This window comes from Myotis yumanensis, unplaced genomic scaffold (genome assembly GCF_028538775.1).
Source record: "Myotis yumanensis isolate MYYU_CA2020_CCGP unplaced genomic scaffold, mMyoYum1.0.hap1 SCAF_7, whole genome shotgun sequence".
NCBI lineage: Eukaryota > Metazoa > Chordata > Mammalia > Chiroptera > Vespertilionidae > Myotis > Myotis yumanensis.
The window spans coordinates 91,186,610-91,205,436 of NW_027223758.1; the positions used below are offsets into that span (position 1 = coordinate 91,186,610).

The 18,827-nt window shown below is 48.2% G+C and overlaps 1 protein-coding gene across 1 annotated transcript in view; it reads left to right on the plus strand.

Annotated features, from left to right (window-relative positions):
* CDH2 (cadherin 2) overlaps nucleotides 1-18,827 on the plus strand; it is a 195,929-nt gene that overhangs the window by 153,275 nt on the left and 23,827 nt on the right. Inside the window, exons 7-13 of the mRNA XM_070421240.1 lie at nucleotides 505-677; nucleotides 9,965-10,102; nucleotides 11,487-11,672; nucleotides 13,046-13,299; nucleotides 15,716-15,858; nucleotides 16,491-16,724; nucleotides 17,242-17,475. Of these exons, the coding sequence (XP_070277341.1) occupies nucleotides 505-677; nucleotides 9,965-10,102; nucleotides 11,487-11,672; nucleotides 13,046-13,299; nucleotides 15,716-15,858; nucleotides 16,491-16,724; nucleotides 17,242-17,475 (1,362 nt within the window). The remainder of the gene's footprint in view (nucleotides 1-504; nucleotides 678-9,964; nucleotides 10,103-11,486; nucleotides 11,673-13,045; nucleotides 13,300-15,715; nucleotides 15,859-16,490; nucleotides 16,725-17,241; nucleotides 17,476-18,827) is intronic.

Here is an 18,827-nt window from a genome sequence, read left to right on the forward strand (position 1 = left end):
AGAGTTATGGAAAAATTGATTCTTTATAAATGTATAAATGTTTTATAATTTTTCTTTCAAGTAATGAAACCGTGGTTTATGTTTTTTAAAGTGAGTACTCTTGTGGCCTGGCTGGTGTGACTCGGTGGTTGAGCATCAACCTATGAACCAGGAGGTCACGGTTGGATTCCTGGTCAGGGCACACGCCCGGGTTGCGGCTCGATCCCCAGTTTTGGGGGTGTGTAGGAGGCAGCCAATCGATGATTCTCTCTCATCATTGATGTCTCTGTCTCTCTCTGCTTCTCCCTCCCTTCCCTTCTGGAATCAGTAAAACTATTTAAAATAATAATAATGAAATAAAGTGAGTACTCTTCTTATTAATAGTGTTTTTAATCAAGTCTGTGTGATGAAATGCCTGCTTTGGGAAAGTGGAATTGAGGTTGAACGCAGGGGCAGACAGGCCTGCTGCTTGGGAGGCGCTGAAGTGAAGGCCGGCCGTTCACTTTCCGTGTGTGCTGTGTCCAGGAACGTATGTGATGACAGTCACGGCCATCGATGCGGATGATCCCAACACCCAGAACGGGATGCTGCGGTACAGAATCCTGTCCCAGGCCCCCAGCACCCCCTCGCCCAACATGTTCACCATCAACAATGAGACCGGGGACATCATCACCGTGGCAGCCGGACTCGATCGCGAGGTAAGCCGAGCACAGCTGTCTTTCCGTTCGTTTTTAACCTTACAGGTGCCCAGTGTGACACGCACCTCATCTCCGGGTAACAACACACCCACAGTGTTACGGTTTCTTTCCACTCAGAAAGCTCTTGGAGTGGCATTTTCTTCCGTCCCTAATGCTTTTGGGGGGAAAGGAAGGTAGCTTTGGGGAAACCTGATAGGAGAGAGAAAACGGGAAAATTTCATTCTACTTTGCACCATGATGTCCCACCTTTGATAAAGTAGACCACGTGTCTGCGTCTGTAGCGTCGAATCCATTGTGGGGTCCTTCATGCTCGGGCCAGGGAAGCTAGAAAGTGGGGGTGCGTTTCTTCTGCACAACTTCCAGTTGGTTGAATGATACATGTCCACAGGAGGAATCCTTGCTAGTCGGACATGGTTAGTCTGTGTAATACTCAGTGTGGTAATCGACTAAGTTAATGAGATGCCTCTGGTGGTTAAATGTTTGCTTTGAACAAGTGGAATCGGATACCTCTGGCACCTAATTTTTAACATCGTCGGCATTTTCTTGGTCTGGCCTTATAGTTGATTTTTGTGAGGAATTAAAAAACCACGCCCAGATCACGTGTGTTGACAGTTAGGAGAAGGATGAGCATCCACACGTTCAAGAAGCTACAGATGACATGCGTGTGGTCAGGCTTTGGCCGCCTCTGTGGAGAGCCTGGTGCGGGGCAGGGGATGGTATCTCCCAGGTTAGCAGTGGCCCCTGGGCTCGGAGGGTACTTTATGTAACAGTTGTGAACACGGGTAGCTGCCCTCATTCTACTGACCAGCCTTTCAAGTTATAAACGGAGGGAATTACTGTTGTGCGTCCTGTTTTGTTGAAGAGGCAGAGCAGTCGGCCGTTTTGGAATATCGTGGAGGGATGGCTATTTGGGTTCATTGCAGATGGTCGCTCACTGCGACAGACCCCGACCCACCGCGCTCCACACACCTCTGTGTTTCTCTTCATGGGCTTCCTTCCACCAGGAATGCCTTTACCTTCTCGACCTTGAACACTCTTTCTTCGTGTTCCAATCTAAGCCCTACTTCTGTTCTTTTCTGAAATCTCCAGCCCTAATGAACCGTTTACACCTTTTCTCTATTCTGTTCTTAAGACATTCTCAAGGTCATTCCTGACCATCAGTAATCAGCGTATGAGTGAACTATCCAAGCGCCGACTTACAAGGATCCATGTTTTGTAGATTTCTGGCCGAGCCAGCGTTTATAATGCTGAGACCTCATGTTCTGTACATCAGAAGGAAACATTACAGCTACCATAGTAAATATCATGGACCAGGATTTTAGGAGTTGGTTTTTATGGTACTTTATTTGCCTTAGCGGCATTCACTTGAATTGGACCGAAGAAAACTTGACTATTGTGATTAATTGTATACGAAAGATAGTGCTAGAAGCATTTTAATAAAGTAATATGAGCCAATCAAGATTGCTTTATTCACAAGTGCGCTCAGAGTCTTACTTGGGAGTTAGGTGTATGTTTTTATTTCATTGTACATCTTGACTTCCTGGTGTCAATGATTCTTTCTGTTCTAGGAATGTTTTATCTTAGAGATTTTTGAAATGTCGTTTTTGCAATAGTCCTTTTAGTTTAGTGATATGCCCAACATGGATGTCTTCTCACCTTTTCCATTATTATATTAAATACTCTGTTTTTTAAAAATATATTTTTATCGATTTCAGAGAGAAAGGGAGAGGGAGAGAAAGATAGAAACATCAAAGATGAGTGAGAATCACTGATCGGCTGCCTCCTTCACCCCCCCACACTGGGGATGGAGCCTGAAACCTGGACATGTGCCCTGACGGGGAATCGAACCAGGACCTCCTGGTTCATAGGTAGATGCTCAACCACTGAGCCATGTCAGCTGGGCATGAAATACTATTCTTAAATTCACAAATGCTGTATTTTTATATGAGAATGTGGAATATTTTTATATTCTCTCTTGAGGGCCAGTTGGTTCACATACTAAGTATGTGTAACTCGTCTCCCAGTCCCAGTATTTCTCCTTCACTCACACGTCCCTGGTGCGGCACAGACACGGCTTCCTCCTGTCTCCATACAGCAGTGTCCCTGTCCCCTGGAGCCTGGCTGCGTTGAGGCAAGAAAGAGGGAGGCGTAGAGAAGTGAGCTTAGTCTTGCTGAAGCAGACCAGCCGCCTTTAAAGAGCAGAGCGACTGAGTTCAGTTTAGAGGACGAAGCTCTGGAGTCAGACCGTGATGGGGGTGAGTCTGCCTCCAGCGGACAGACACCGCCGTGCCCGACCCCCTGAAACGCAGGCGGAAATGGACGGGGACCTTGGGACCCTGGGTTAGACGGTATGAGCAATAGCTTCTTGACAGCAGGATTATCAAACACAACAACCAGTTAGTAAGGAAAATTATGGAAAGCCTTCATTTTCCAAAAGCCGTTTAACGGAGGAAAAATGTCTCTCTCTCGGTTCATGGCAGCTCTGCCTGAAGCCGGGAAGGAATTGCTCCGCGGGCCTCTCGCCTCTTTTGTTTCTATGAGAACTCGCGGTTTCCTTTTCATGAGAAGTAATTTCAGTGATCATTCTCCCAGGAGATGATGGCACCTGGAAGTGATGGAACTTCTGGCCATTAAATAGGGAGGGTCCGCTTTCCATTTCCCTTGAATCTCCAGGTTTAAAGGCACGAAGTCTTCAGGTTTTGTCGACCTAAGGCTCTGCCCCCCACACCCCAGGGCTGGGGGCTTCATCTCCCCCTGACTCCCCGCATCCCTTGGGGTGCGATTCTGGCATTTCCTCCTCTCCTCCACCCCCGTCCTTGTGCCTGTCTCCCGACCACTGAGGACTCCCCCTCCGCTTCCCTGGGTTCGAATCCTGGCTCTGCCTGTGTCAGGCTGTTTGACCTTGAATGTCCTAACCTGAACCCTTCGCTCCCACATCTGTACATGGGGATAATGACCCGCCTCTGCCTGGGAGGGCTGCGGGGGTTATGCCACGCGAAGCAGGCAGCCTTCAGGGTGTGCCCAGTGAGTACTGGGGGGGCCCCCGGCCGCCCTGCATCACCCCGGCATTTGCTGGCCGAGCCCCGTCACTCTCCTCCTTACACATTTCTCTCCTGGCAAAGAGGGAATTCTACTTCCTGTATTCCCAGCCGTCAATGCACCTCCATATTCAGTCACCAGGTTCCTCTCACATTACCCAATATGCCTCTGGCCTCCAGGCCTCCCCCAGGCTTTGAGGACTGGCTCAGGGGCCCCGTGAAAGGTGCTTGAATCACTTCTTCCTACTCTCACTACAGTTGCATCTGCAGAGTGGGTTCCGTGATGCAGTCATGTCCATCTCCATCACTGTGGACAGCAAGGCCACCGCTGGGTTCGTTCATCATTGCGTTCAAGTCAAGGCTGCGCTGCCTGACGTCTAGTAGATGCTCACTAAGTGTTTGCCAGACGAACGGCTGGGTGTCCCCACTCTTCACGCACGTCTGTCTCCCGAGCTCCGTGTTTGAAAGTGTGGAGCACGAGTATCGTCACTTTACTTGCTGGACAGGGAGCCTCTAGAGAAAACCAGAGACCGCACGTCTTCCAGGTGCTGCTCGGTCGAGGAGGGGCTGCAGGAGTACGGGGATCGTATTGCGTTTATTTTTACAGTCAGAGATCCGGCTACTTTTTCATTTATGGAACTTCCACAATAAATTAAGGTGTTTTTAAAGGGAGGAATGTCAACACGAGTATGAGTGACTCATGGCACAGAAACCGGAGGGGCGGCAGCGTTGGGAAGATGGCATGTGAGTCACCGTGGTTTGGGAAACAGTGAGCTGGTTTATGCTCCCAGCACATGTTTTAATGAATAAATGATAGGCAGCCATGAAGGAGAAGATGGCTTGTCTGAGACCGGAAATGATTTTTATTATATCACGCAAGGCCCAGGGTTTCTCCTCTGTTCATCCAACCACACGTTCGAAAGCAGCAGGTCAGCGAGTGGCAGGCGTCGGTGAGGATGTGGGGAGTGGGAAGCCTGGGTGTGAACTGGTGCAGCCCCTCTAAAACACAGGACGGGGGTTCTCAGAATATTAAAAACACGACCACGCATGACCTGGAACCCCACTTCCAGGTTCTGACCTGAAGAGATCCAGTACACGAATTTGAAAAGGTAGATACGAATCTCATTATAGCATTATTTACAACAGCCAAGACAGGGAAGCAGCCTAAGTTTCCATCAGTAGATGAATGGGGAAAGAGGATGTGTTGTAGGCAGCTTGGGGCAAAAGTAGGTTTACGCGAGAGTATGCGAAATAGAAGTCATTGTATTATTATTTTCCATATGAACAACTAAAAGCCTACTTTTGCCCCATCTTGTGTGTGTGTGTGTGTGTGTGTGTGTGTGTGTGTATAACATAAAATATTAGTCATATAAAAGACTTTAATCTTGTCATTTGTGATAACATGAACGGACCTCGATGCTATTATGCTAAGTGAAATAGAGAAAGACAAACACCACATGATTTCACTTACATGTGGAATCTGAAAAAAACAACAAATCAAATGAACAAACAAAACAAAAGTGAAACAGACTCATCGATACAGAGAACAAACTGATGGTTGCCAGTGGGGGAGGCGGACAGGGTAGTGGACAAAACAGGTGACGGGGAATGAGACGTACACACTTCCAGGTACAAACTAAGGAAGTCACAGGGAGGTGACGTACAGTATACGGAACGTATAGCCAATAATATTGTAACAACTCCGTACGGTTACTAGACTTACCACGGTGATCGCTTGGTAAAGTAAACAGACATCAAATCACTTAGTTGTACACCTAAAACTAATGTGATATTGTATATCAACTGTACTGTAATTTGAAAAAGAAATAAAAAGCATATGCATTGCTTGGCTTGCTCTGTGAGGCATGGTGTAAGCCAAGGACATACACTGACAAAACGAGGGCCTGGGAAGGAGTGAGTGTATGTGCATAGCAGGAGGGCAGGCCTGTGGTGCTAACAGCCAGATAAACGGAAATAACGCTAGAGGTATGTCCGAGTAGCCAAGGACTTCAGACATCATCCCTGAGGTGAATTAAGCTTCCTTTTGGTCAAGCTCAGCGTGAAGGCCAGGCTGTGCTAGGCCAGGGTTTCTCACCCTTGGCCCTGTTGACATACGGGCTGGCTAGATCTTTGTTGGGGGCCTGGGGTGTTCAGCAGGCTCTCTAGACCAGTGATGGCGAACCTATGACACGCGTGTCAGAGGTGACACGCGAACTCATTGTTTTGGTTGATTTTTCTTTGTTAAATGGCATTTAAATATATAAAATAAATATCAAAAATATAAGTCTTTGTTTTACTATGGTTGCAAAGATCAAAAAATTTCTATATGTGACACGGCACCAGAGTTAAGTTAGGGTTTTTCAAAATGCTGACACGCCGAGCTCAAAAGGTTCGCCATCACTGCTCTAGACTGTCTATCCATTAGATGTCAGTAACACCCCTTAGTTTTGATCATCAGAAATGTCCCAGGAGGTCCCCTGGGCAGGGGTGGGGAGAGCAGAATCGCCTCAGCTGAGAACCACCGGTTTCGGCAGAAGGAAATGCCAAAGGCAGTGGCCTATACGCAGTGGCATGGAATCACGGTAAGCATTTGAAAACAAACGCGAAAAGCTCAAGGTGTGGGGTCAGCAGGTGAGAGGTGCTAGCCTTGGCGAGGTAGGTAAGACAGAGAAGGAAGGATGGTCAGCAGGTGCATGAGTTCATCCCTTCTAGAATGGGGAGGGAGGAAATGTGTTCTTTTTTAAAATTTATCTTTATTGTTAAAAGTGTTCCAGATGCCCCCCTTTTTCCTCACCATTGAGCCCCTTCTCCTCGCTCCCTCCCAGGCCTTTATCACAGCACTCTTGCCCGTGTCCATGGGTTATGCATCTCTGCATACTAGAGGCCCGGTGCACGAAATCCGTGCAAGAGTAGGCCTTCCTTCCCCCGGCTGCTGGCACCGGCTTCCCTCTGGCTCCCGGGACCCAGGCTTCCCTCACAGCCCCGGCTTTGTCCGGAAGGTCTTCTGGAAGGATGTCCAGTCTAATTAGCATATTACACTTTTATTATTATGGATAAGTTCTTTGGTTAATCTCGTCTCACCCACCCCCTCTGAGATTTGACAGTCTGTTCCAAGCTTCCCTGTCTCTGGATCTGTTTTGCTTGTCAGTTTATTTTGTTCATTAGATCGCACATACGTGAGATCCTGGGTTGTTGTCTTTCTCTGGCTGGCTGATGTCGCTCAGCATACAGGAAGCGTTTCTAAGCAGTCCCCTCGGTCAGAGGGGACTCAGAGTGGGAAGTCAGACCCTTAGGGCATCGAAATGTCAGTCATACGGGGCCAGACGCCCAGTGACCGAGCCAGGCCGGGCGCTCTGAACAGCGTGGGTGTTGGAACACACCCAGTAGCACCTTCCTTATGGAATGAAAGAGCATTTTACTGGCCAGGCGTCTGAGAATGGGGGTGGCGTTGTTTTCCAAGCCATTTCTAGGTTTGAAGAGACACTGTGTTTTAGAAATAACAGTGTCCTTTTATAACTCCGATTTCAAGACTCGCTTGAAGCAATAGGAAATTCCAAGTCTTTGCTCCTGATCCCATTGTTTCAGCTACGTGGGTAATTGCGTATAACATGCATACGTAATTTTAAAGATCTTTGTGGAGTAGACAGTAACAAAGAACTGTGTCTCCATATAATATCTGTCGGTTTTTTATCTTTTTTTTTAAAAAAAATAAAAGCTCCATTAAAAAAAATTTTTTTTAAATGTTCATCAGTTTCTGCAAACAGAGCTAACAAATGGAATTTCTGTTTTCACTATGTCCAGCGGGGAGGCTGACCTGAGCGCCTACAAATGTCTCTCCTAACCGTGAGGCATCATGCTGGAAGGGTGCTCTTGATTGGGAAAGGGAGTCATTGAGAATCCTCGCTTGCATCACCATTATGGGAGGTGTTACGAGTTAAAATGGCTCAACCAGCACTATCCCTTTCTTTTCTTAATTTTAGAAAGTACGATCTTTATTTTTTTAGGAAGACAAAATAAAAACTGAAATAACTGAGCGATTGACATTTGGGTGGACAGAGACTGAGAGGTGCGTGTGTGCGGCTGGCCTGCCCTCCTGCTCTTCTATTCCCTGCCTTCCCACCCACAGCTGAATCGGAAGCTGCAGTGTGTGCTGTCCTGGCCCCGCTCCAGACACCCCCAAGTGTGGCCATTCATAATGTGGGTTATATTTAGAATCAGGGAGAGCTGCACTTTGCAGTGGCGGTTTATTTGGGTTTGAAGGAGTGAGTTCTGTTGTGCAGAATGTCTTAACATTTATGAAAACAGCCTATATTTTTATCTGCGCCAATTTCCACAGAGATTTCCCACGATTTGAGATACTCGTTAGGGTTAGATTTTCCTAATATGAATTTGCCAGCTCGTGCTACAGACTTCTCAGACAAGCTCTGCATTTTCTCTCCGGTCAGCACAGCTGAGCTGGGCTGCCCTCTACAAATTCCAGCGGAATTGGAAAGCAGCGATGCCCATTTGATAATAATCGCCTGTGTGTAGATGTAGCCATATCCGCTGTAGGTCTCTGGGCACAATGAGTATTATGTCCAAAGAGCAACATGTCAAGTATACATAGATGAGATACCTACTGTGTTCCAGGACTAAGAATATCAACATAAATCCTTTAATTAGGTTTTGCCTTCATTTAAGAATGTAATCATTCTATATACAAAGTATTCCCAAGAAATGTATGCACACTTTAATAACTGATAGCTCCAGTTTTGAAAATGAAATTTATTGTAATCATTGTTAAATTATTAAAATACATTCAATTAATAATTATTAAATATTGAGAAATATCTTAGCTTGCGTAAGCATTATAGTGAGGTATTATCGATTAAGTAAACTTAACACCTCACCAATTACATGACTGCCTTTATAATTATTCAAAGTGTGTATATACATTTTTGGGGGGACACCCTATAGTTGAGAATAAGTATGAATTGGAATAGGAGAAAATATTGTATCAACCCTGTTATAATTGAATACATATAAGAAAACATGCCCACAAACATGTAAGCATATGTAATGATTGTGAATGTACATAGGATCAACTTGCTAAATAAAATGAGGTACCGTTGTTGATTCATCAGATTGGCAAACATTAAGGATGGAAAATATCCTAGTTTGCCAAGGGGTTGAGGAGTTGGTTTGAACACAGTTGATGAGGGTAATATTTCAATGGCCAGTTCGTAAGTATGTGTCAAATTTGTTGATTTGCCTACTTTTTGACTCAGAAATCCCACCTAAATAAAAAAATCTGTACTAATAAAAGGGTAATATGCTAATTAGACCGGATAGACTGGTTGTCTTCTGGACATCCTTCTGGACAAAGCCATGGCAGCGAGGCAGAGGCAGTTAGGGGCAATCAGGCCAGCAAGGGAGCAGTTAGGGAGCAATCAGACCAGCAGGGGAGCAGTTAGGGGCGATTAGGCAGGCAGGCAGAGGCAGTTAGGTTAGGCAGAGGCAGTTAGGTTAGGCAGAGGCAGTTAGGGGCAATCAGGCAGGCAGAGGGGTTGGGGCAATCAGGCAGGTAGGTAGGGGTAGTTAGGGGTGATCAGGCTGGCAGGCGGAGTGGTTAGGGGCAATCAGGCAGGCAGGCAAGCGGTTAGGAGCCAGTGTTTACGGATTGCGAGAGGGATGTCCGACTGCCAGTTTAAACTGGCAGTCGGGCATCCCCCAAGGGGTCCCAGATTGGAAAGGGTGCAGGCTGGGCTGAGGGACCCCCCCCCACCCCCGCGTGAATTTCGTGCACCGGGCCTCTAGTAATATATAAAAGGAAAACATATACTTTGTGAATTACATATGCTTTCTTCTCCCTCTCAAGATTCTTTATTGTCTCTAGTCCCCTAAATTGGGTAGAAATTAACATGTGATAAAATAAATGAAACCCGTGGACTTGAGGGCCCGATCACAGTGCACTTGGACGTTGAGAAGTTCCAAGGAGAAGGGAAGGCAGAGCCTGGCTGGCAGTGCCCGCTTAGCTGTGAGTTCAATACACCTTCCCATGAGCAGAGATGAAACACACGGTTCAGTCTCTCCAGACAGAGACCAGACCCGCACTTGGCCAGTTAAAGCGACTCCATCGGGGAATCTCGGTGTGTTACTCGGAATGAATGATGCTGTACTAGTCGTGCGGCGTGAAGAGCCGTTTACAGAACAACTGTCACGTCTTCTTGAGGAGCTGGTTTTATTTATGTGGCCTCTGTCTCCTTTTAGAAAGTGCACCAGTACACGCTAATCATCCAGGCCACCGACACGGAAGGCAGCCCCACCTACGGCCTCTCCAACACGGCCACGGCCGTCATCACGGTGACTGACGTCAACGACAATCCCCCCGAGTTCACTGCCATGTCCGTAAGTGCCAAGGCCATGCAGACCCTGGGCCCTGCGGGCACCCCTGGGAGGCGGTGTCCTGAGTGACACGTGTGTTAGTAGAGGTGGGTCTTGCTCAGCCTCATTGTAGACTGGCTACTGACTCCAACATTTCCTGCCCCTTGAACCAGGTTTCCAGTGTGGCACCAAAGTGACCTTTTCTCTTTTGGTCGCCAAGTCCACTGATTAGGTCAGTGGTCGACAAACTCATTAGTCAACAGAGCCAAATATCAACAGGACAACGATTGAAATTTCTTTTGAGAGCCAAATTTTTTAAACTTAAGCTATATAGGTAGGTCCATTGTTATTAACTTAATTAGGGGACTCCTAACCTGGCCTTTGCTAAAAATGTCCTCAATCTGATTGAGGTAGGTTCGCTGAGGTCGACCCCTTCCAACTCTCTCATCCACACTCGTCTTGTTTCGTCTCTCTCCTTTCGTTCATCCTCTCTATATGTCCAAACCATTTCAACATACCTTTCTCAATCCTCGACACTACATCTTCTTTCACTCCACAACGTTCCCTAAAATTAACTTAATAAACTTTCCTTAAAATTTTAAGTCAACTTCTCACTGTATGTGCGTGCCCGCATGTGGTATTTTGTGGAAGAGCCACACTCAAGGGGCCAAAGAGCCGCATGTGGCTCGTGAGCTGCGGTTTGCCGACCACAGGATTAGGTTGTTAAAATATGCTGCCTCACCCTGGCCGGCTTAGCTCAGTGGATGGAGCATCAGCCTGCGGACTGAAGGGTCCCAGGTTCGATTCCGGCCGAGGGCACATGCCTAAGTTGTGGGCTCAATCCCCAGTGGGGGGTGTGCAGGAGGCAGCCAATCAATGATTCTCTCTCATCATTGATGTTTCTACCTCTCTCTCCTTCTCCCTTCCTCTCTGAAATCAATAAAGAAATATATTTTTAAAAAAATGCTGCCTTGTTGGCACGCTCCCCCCAAAACTGTGCTGTTAAAGCAAAACACTTACGCATGTGTTCGGGTACACGGATGACATGACCGATGTTTACAACTTCATCCGCATTAGTGGTCATCTCTAGTGGAAAAGTGGGTCCCTCAGACACATCCTGTCCTACCTCCCGTCCATCACCCGGACACCCCAGTGGATGCTCATTTTAATATTCATGAAACTGTGACATCCCTCGGAAAATAAACTGACTGCTGGCGAACATCCTGTTACTTTTAAAGTCGGACGTAGCTGTTGTGATTGCCTGTGTCACGTTGAGTGGGGATGATAGAGATCAGATGGGCCCGTCGGTCAGGGTGGTGGTCCTCATAGCCAGTCTGGCTGTGGTCCCGGAGACACGCTGTCCGGCCTGGCCCCGCCACTCCTCTCACTGAGCCTTTCTTCCTGGCAGTTCTATGGCGAAGTCCCCGAGAACAGGGTGGATGTCATCGTCGCCAACCTGACCGTGACCGACAAGGACCAGCCGCACACGCCGTCCTGGAACGCCATGTACAGAATTAGCGGCGGGGACCCCACCGGCCGCTTCGCCATTCAGACTGACCCCAACAGCAACGACGGCCTGGTCACCGTGGTGAAGGTGAGCGAGGGGAGCTCGGGCCGCGGCCCCCACGGCCTCTCTGGTGGCCAGGATCCCCCCCGTGTTTGTTACTCAGTCTTGTGACTTCCCTTCAAGCGTCGCTAACTCTGGGATGAATGCATTTGCAGGGGCCGCGTGCTATTTTGTAGTTGTTGTTGAGGCCAACGTAGGTTTTGCCACATCACCTCTGGAGTGTGGTTGTTTTTAAATGAGTTTGGTCGGTGTTCATCCGGAGGCAGGACGGCCCTCAGCTGTGTTGCCGCGAGTGTGGCTGAGGAAATCGCTCAGACGAATTCTGTCCGTCTCACTGACTTCTCTGCTGTCTTGCTTAACGTCGTTGAGAAAGGGAGGTTGAATGGGGAGTTCAGAAAAGCTGTGTTTGTGAAGAGTTGGAGGTGGTCCACCTTGAGAAGTGGGTGTGGTTTGTGCTAATACGCTGGTCTTCGCTCCAGCTTTGCTCTAGATCATTCCGAGAGGAGCACGAAGCTCCCCAAGCTCTGTCCATGTTGCCCACCCAGTGGGGTGAGAGAGATGTCTGACTGCCTGCCCCCCACTGGCAGGTGGTCAGTAGAAGTAGGAATCGCAGTCCAGGCTGGTCCCTGGACTCCTGGCGACTTTCCTGTTGACAGGAGGGTTCACGGGGCTTCGGAAATTAATATTTACACGAAGGGTTTCGTGGGCGTTGCCTCTCTCTAGAGTGCTGTTCTGAGATTGGGGTTTTCACAGATCAGGAAAATACCCACAATTCCTCGAAAACAACCAGAGTTTTTGTTTGCTAAGCAAGAAAAAGAAAACCAAAAAACACTTTTCTGCTTATAAGCACTATTACTTTTTAAGTGTAAGTGTGCATATACTTTAAAATGTATATATCAGAGTACGATTGAACTTCCCAATGGGGCGAGTTTAGCTTCATGAAAAATGAAAATTTTCTGGGTGTGGTTGATTTTTCTTTATCGCAAACTGGGCAAAGCTCCCTACAGAGAGACAGACAGACTTTCCACCAGAGTTTGAGGACAAACCTGGACCACCTCAGGTGATGTGTGTACGGAATATTTTTGAGCAACTGTACTGTTTTTAAAAATAATCAAGTCTTTAGATGTAGCTGAATAATTCAGTCGTTACACTAGTAATGTGTGTTAGTTTGTGACCATCAATCTTTGAAGGACCCAAGATTTATAAACGTCTCAGCTAAATTGTGACCACTGTTTCCATCGCTGGCCATGGGATTGCATGTTTTCCAGAAATCTGAGAAGCAGCTGTGGCAGAGCGAATGAAAAAGGAATGTTTTGGGAAAGGCGTTGATAGAAGGGTAAACTGCAGAATGAATGATTTCCCACCAAACTATGGTTTCCCTTTTCTTTTTTCCCCCACAGCCAATCGACTTTGAGACAAACAGGATGTTTGTCCTCACTGTTGCTGCGGAAAATCAAGTGCCATTAGCCAAGGGCATTCAGCACCCACCTCAGTCAACGGCAACCGTTTCTGTGACCGTCATTGATGTGAATGAAAACCCTTATTTTGTCCCAAATCCCAAGATCATTCGCCAAGAAGAAGGCCTTCATGCCGGGACCATGCTGACAACGTTTACCGCTCAGGACCCGGATCGATACATGCAGCAGAGTATTAGGTACCCGATGCCATTGATGCCATTCTTATCATTTCCAGTATGTTCTGGGCTGTGCGTTAAAGGGATCACTTGAGTCAGAAATTTCCCCTGGAACCAAAACGACTTATTACAAGAGTATTTTTAATTCCGTGATGACGTTTCCTCAGTAGATCGGTGAATACAGTGCATTGGAAACGTGAGAATGGATCAACTCCAGTCTGATTGGAAGAAAATGTCTTCCAATGTTCTTCCAAATGTTTTTCAAAATGTGCCAGCATTTTGAAAAACCCTAACTTAACTCTGGTGCCATGTCACATACAGAATTTTTTTGATATTTGCAACCATAGTAAAACAAAGACTTATACTTTTGATATTTATTTTATATATTTAAATGCCATTTAACGAAGAAAAATCAACCAAAAAATGAGTTCGCGTGTCACCTCTGACACGCTTGTCATAGGGTAATATGCTAATTAGACCAGACATCTTCTGGACATCTTTTGGACATCCTTCCGGACAAAGCCATGGTGGCGGGGGCGGGGGCCGAGGCAGAGGCGGTTAGGAGCGATCAGGCCGGCAGGGGAGCAATTAGGGGGAGATGAGGCCGGCAGGCAGAGGAGGTTAGGGGCGATCAGGTCAGAAGGCAGAGGCAGTTAGGGGCTATCAGGCTGGCAGGGGAGCAGTTAGGGGCATCAGGCTGGCAGGCAGAGGTGGTTAGGGGTGATCAGGCAGGCAGCCAGGCGAGTGGTTACAAGCCAGTGGTCCCGGATTGCGAGAGAGATATCTGACTGCCGATTTAGGCCTGATCCCTGTGGGCAGTCGGACATCCCCCGAGGGGTCCCAGATTGGAGAGGGTGCAGGCCGGGCTGAGGAACCACTCCCATGCGTGAATTTCATGCACCGGGCCTCTAGTCTATAATAATAAAAGCATAGTATGCTAATTAGACCGGGCAGCCGAACGACCTTCCAGACGTCCTTCTGGATGAGCTTCTGGATGAAGCTGGGGCTGCGAAGGCCAAGCCTCTTGCATGAATTTCGTGCCTCGGGCCTCTACTTTACTAATAGTTTAGCTGGTGCTTTCATTCCAAAATCACAGAAAGCTGCCACTGTAAGCAAACGGGTGACACTCGGAAGCTCATGACAATTGTCTCTCCTCCATACATCGGGGAGGAAACTCATGCGAAAACCAGGAGGAGAGCGCTCATTGTTTCCATCCTTCACCTGGGCAGTATGTGTAGGACTTACACCGTATATCTGTAGAGCAGTGGCTCTCAACCTTGGCTGCACATTAGAATCACCTGGGAATCCTTTTAAAATCCTGATTTCTGGGCCTCATTCTCCGGAAATTCTGTTTCTTTGTGATGGGGTGAGGCCACAACATTAGTAACAAAGAAACAGAATTTCCAGAGGATGAGGCCCAGAAATCAGGATTTTAAAAAGATTCCCAGGTGATTCTAACGTGCAGCCAAGGTTGAGAACCACTGATGTAGGAATCTCTACAGCTTCAGCAGCATCAGGTGTGTCCTCCTGGTGAGGCCAGTGATGGTGGGCTGAGCACACCCACGCGGCCATTTGTTGCTGGCGACGATAACTTTTAAAATCAGCTCTTATTTTACTTAGCCTCTTGTGGAACTGCTGCGAACAGATAGCTGCGTATCGTCTCCATCTCGCTATACGTTAAACATCAGCATGCATAGCTAAGCCATTGCTGTATTGAATCCTACAACTTTTTATATCTCGAAATGTGTAGGATATTTTTTGCAATCTGTATATTGGTCCTCTGAGCTTAAGAAACTCCTCCCCCGCACACTGCGCCCTAAAAAAGAAGGAATTTAAGAAGGTCAGGTACTGATGGAGATGGTCTGCTTCCTACAGACTCAGGCTGGGGCACTTCCCTTGAAGAGTGTAGTTCTGAGGCCTCGCAGTGGGAGATCCACTAGGGTTGGGATTATGTCGCCCCGCCCCCCACTATGACCTCATCCATCTCCCCCATGATGGTAAACATTTCAGAAGTATTCTGTGATACAAAATTCAACTTCTAATTTCTCTTAAGTCCTGTCCATTAGGGCTGCCGCTGTTTTAGCAGGTGTATTGGAGCTCGTGTGTCTGCACCATCGCTATCCACTGAACTAGGAGGTTAAAATGAGATCATCAGACCCACCGGAGCCCACAGTAGAGAGACCGAGCTCCTCTACTTTCCGCTCGGACGCCTACACCTGCTGTTTCCTGCCTGCCTGCCCGGAGACAGCCTTTCCGGGCCTCCCGAGCCACTGTCTCGGAAACACTTCCCACGTTAACCATGGCTTTCCAGCCATCGCCTGCAAAATGCAAGCTGATTAGCTGGTTGCATTTAGAACTAACCCAGCAAATACACTTTTTTTCCCCCCCTAAGTTTCATGTATAAAAAAATGGAATGCATTGCCCTTTCCTTTTGTAGATACACAAAATTATCCGATCCTGCCAACTGGCTACGGATAGATCCTGTGAACGGGCAGATAACGACAATTGCCGTGTTGGACAGAGAATCCCCCCACGTGAAGAACAACATATACAATGCCACCTTCCTTGCTTCCGACAATGGTACATACTTAAGTCCAGTCACTGTGTCGTCCTGCATGTCGTCAAAGAGAGGAGAGCGTATCATGAATGTGTCCTCAGGACATGAGGTTTTCTACGAAACCCAATCGTCTAGAAAACTCTTAGGCCCTACCTCCTGCGTTCCATTTCCACGGGGGTATCTGTGACATTCCCCGTGTGCTCCGTGATGTCTACACCCTCCCTGGCGGCCTCTCGTGGTGATGGCAGGCCTGTGGGGTTTCTGTCCTGCTGCCCGTCGACACCTTGTCACTGCAGGTGGAGTCCGCCCTCCGTGGCCCAGACACCGTGGTTTCTGGGGTGGTCTCTGTATATTTCTGCTGCCGTCCGTCCGTCTGTCTCTGTCTCTGGCATTTTTCCTCTTCCTAATTCTCTGCCTCTAGTCTGCCATGAGCGAGGAAACTCTTAATTTGGTGCATCCGTTGGGCTAATTGAGTACGTGAGCTTTAGTGTATTGGTTTTAGAATCTTTTGTATATTCTTTCTGGGTCTTTGCTAGAATCTAAATAGTTGAGATGAACAGATAGCGCGTTTTTAATACATGAGATGAAAGGGACTTCTGTGAACCTGGTGTTGATGGAACTGTTTGGCGTCGGTGTGTGCGTTTCTTTCTTTTAGGAATCCCGCCGATGAGCGGGACGGGCACGCTGCAGATCTACCTGCTGGACATCAACGACAACGCCCCGCAGGTGCTGCCTCAGGAGGCGGAGACGTGCGAGACGCCGGCCCCCAACGCCATCAACATCACGGCCCTGGACTATGACATTGACCCCAACGCCGGGCCCTTTGCTTTTGACCTGCCTCTGTCTCCCGTGAACATTAAGAGGAACTGGACCATCACTCGGCTTAATGGTAAGAACCGGTTAATTGTTTGACTACACGTGCACTGGAGAGGGTTGGAAACCTGGTACGATAAGGCCATGTTAGGTGCTTTATAATCTTCTCATTAAAGATTGTAAATATTTAAAGTGACCGCAAGCTTAAGTCAGCAAAGCCCTTCAAGCCAGCAAGCCTTCCCCGTGCAGCATGCTGTGATCTGCTGCCTCTGTACCAGTGGTTCTCAACCTTCCTAACGCCACGACCCTTTAATACAGTTCCTCATGTTGTGGTGACCCCCAATTTCATTGTTACAAATTGAACATAATTAAAGCATAGTGATTAATCACAAAAACAGTATGTAATTATATATGTGCTTTCCGATGGTCTTAGGCGACCCCTGTGAAAGGGTCGTTCGACCCCCAAAGGGGCCGCGACCCACAGGTTGAGAACCGCTGCTCTAACCATCAGGGAGGACAGACCTTCTGGAAGATGTTAGGTGTCTCTCATCGTCTCAGGTAGTCACTCTCCCTCGGCATTTTTTTTAACGCAGGTGATTTCGCTCAGCTTAATTTGAAGTTAAAATTCCTCGAGGCAGGGATCTACGATGTCCCCATCATCATCACCGACTCGGGGAACCCCCCCAAGTCCAACAGCTCCGTGCTCCGCGTGAAGGTGTGCCAGTGCGACTCCAACGGCGACTGCACGGACGTGGACCGCATCGTGGGCGCCGGGCTGGGCACCGGGGCCATCGTCGCCATCCTGCTCTGCATCATCATCCTGCTCAGTGAGGACTCGCCTGGCTCCTAGATTTTCATTTTAGTTCTTTTGGCTTCTAGGATGTTTAGCAAAGTACCATGTTGATGTTGCCTTTCCAAGGCGAGGAGCCTCACAGCTCCGGTCCACCCCAAGCGTTTTCTCCGCAGTCACAGCGCGGACAGCCAGTCCCCTCTGCAACGAGAGGCACCCGGCTCCGTCCGGCTCTGACGTGTTGGTGGCCAGCCCAGCCAGGGCGCCTCTTCCAGGCCCGGCTGCCGTTTTCTTTCTCTTTTAATATATTTGTATTGATTTCAGAGAGGAAGGGAGAGGGAGAGAGATAGAAGCATCAGCGATGAGAGAGCCTCATGGCTCGGCTGCCTTGTGCACGCCCCCTACTGGGTATCGAGCCCACAACCCGGGCCTGTGCCCTGACCAGGAATTGAACCGGGACCTCCTGGTTCATAGGTCAACGCTCAACTACTGAGCCACGCCGGCCAGGCTGTTGGCGTTTTCTGATGCCAAGTGGCAAACTCTTTTTTTTTTTATATAGAAAAATGTTAGTCCTTAGTTCGAGCACTTACCTTATGATTTGAGTGTGAATTTATGGCCGACAGCTGGTGGTTTAGGGAAGTAAGTATATTGCTTTCCTTTCCTTCCTTTCGTTGGTATGACGCACAGTCAGTAACCTGCTCCGGCCCTGCGGGGATAAAGGGCTTTCTTTCTGAAGGGCCCCGTAAAATAGTGAGAAATCGTACTTCGTGTGGCACATTTGATAACCGACGTGATGACACAGCTCAGGAAGTTCTCTGTCTTTAGAGCACGTCCAGGTTAAGTGATATAGCCCCTTTTAAGGTACTTCCCAATCCTTGGTTCAGTGGAGCCCAAGGAATGAACCCCTGGAAAGGACTTTCGGAACCACCTCTGAGCTTGCAGATTAAACGGAGGGATGACGTGGCTGGGCCCGCGCATTATTGTCGCGTGGCAGCAGGTCCCTTGTGGGACCATGCTGTGCACCAATCGCTTTCTTGAAAATGTTGGCCGTTTCTTTACGTTTCGCCATCTGCAAGGTCCCGGTCGTTTAGAACCCTGACCCTTTATTCTGCACAATTACTGGAGGAGCCTGAGCAGTTCTCACCTCCGGCATGGAGGCTCCTTTGCCTGCATTTGGGAACCTGCGAGCTCTCCTCGCCACCCACTCGCTGGAGTCAGCCCTGGACCAATGGCAGAGGCGGTCATGTGTCTGGCTTTAGAGGGAGGCTATTCAGCTTTATGGCCAATAGTAAAAATGTGCTCAGATAGGGCCATTAAATCTTCCGCTCGGGTGTGAGCCGATCTCCCAATTTGAGAGAACGCGGTCCTTCCTGTCACTGAGGGGTGCTG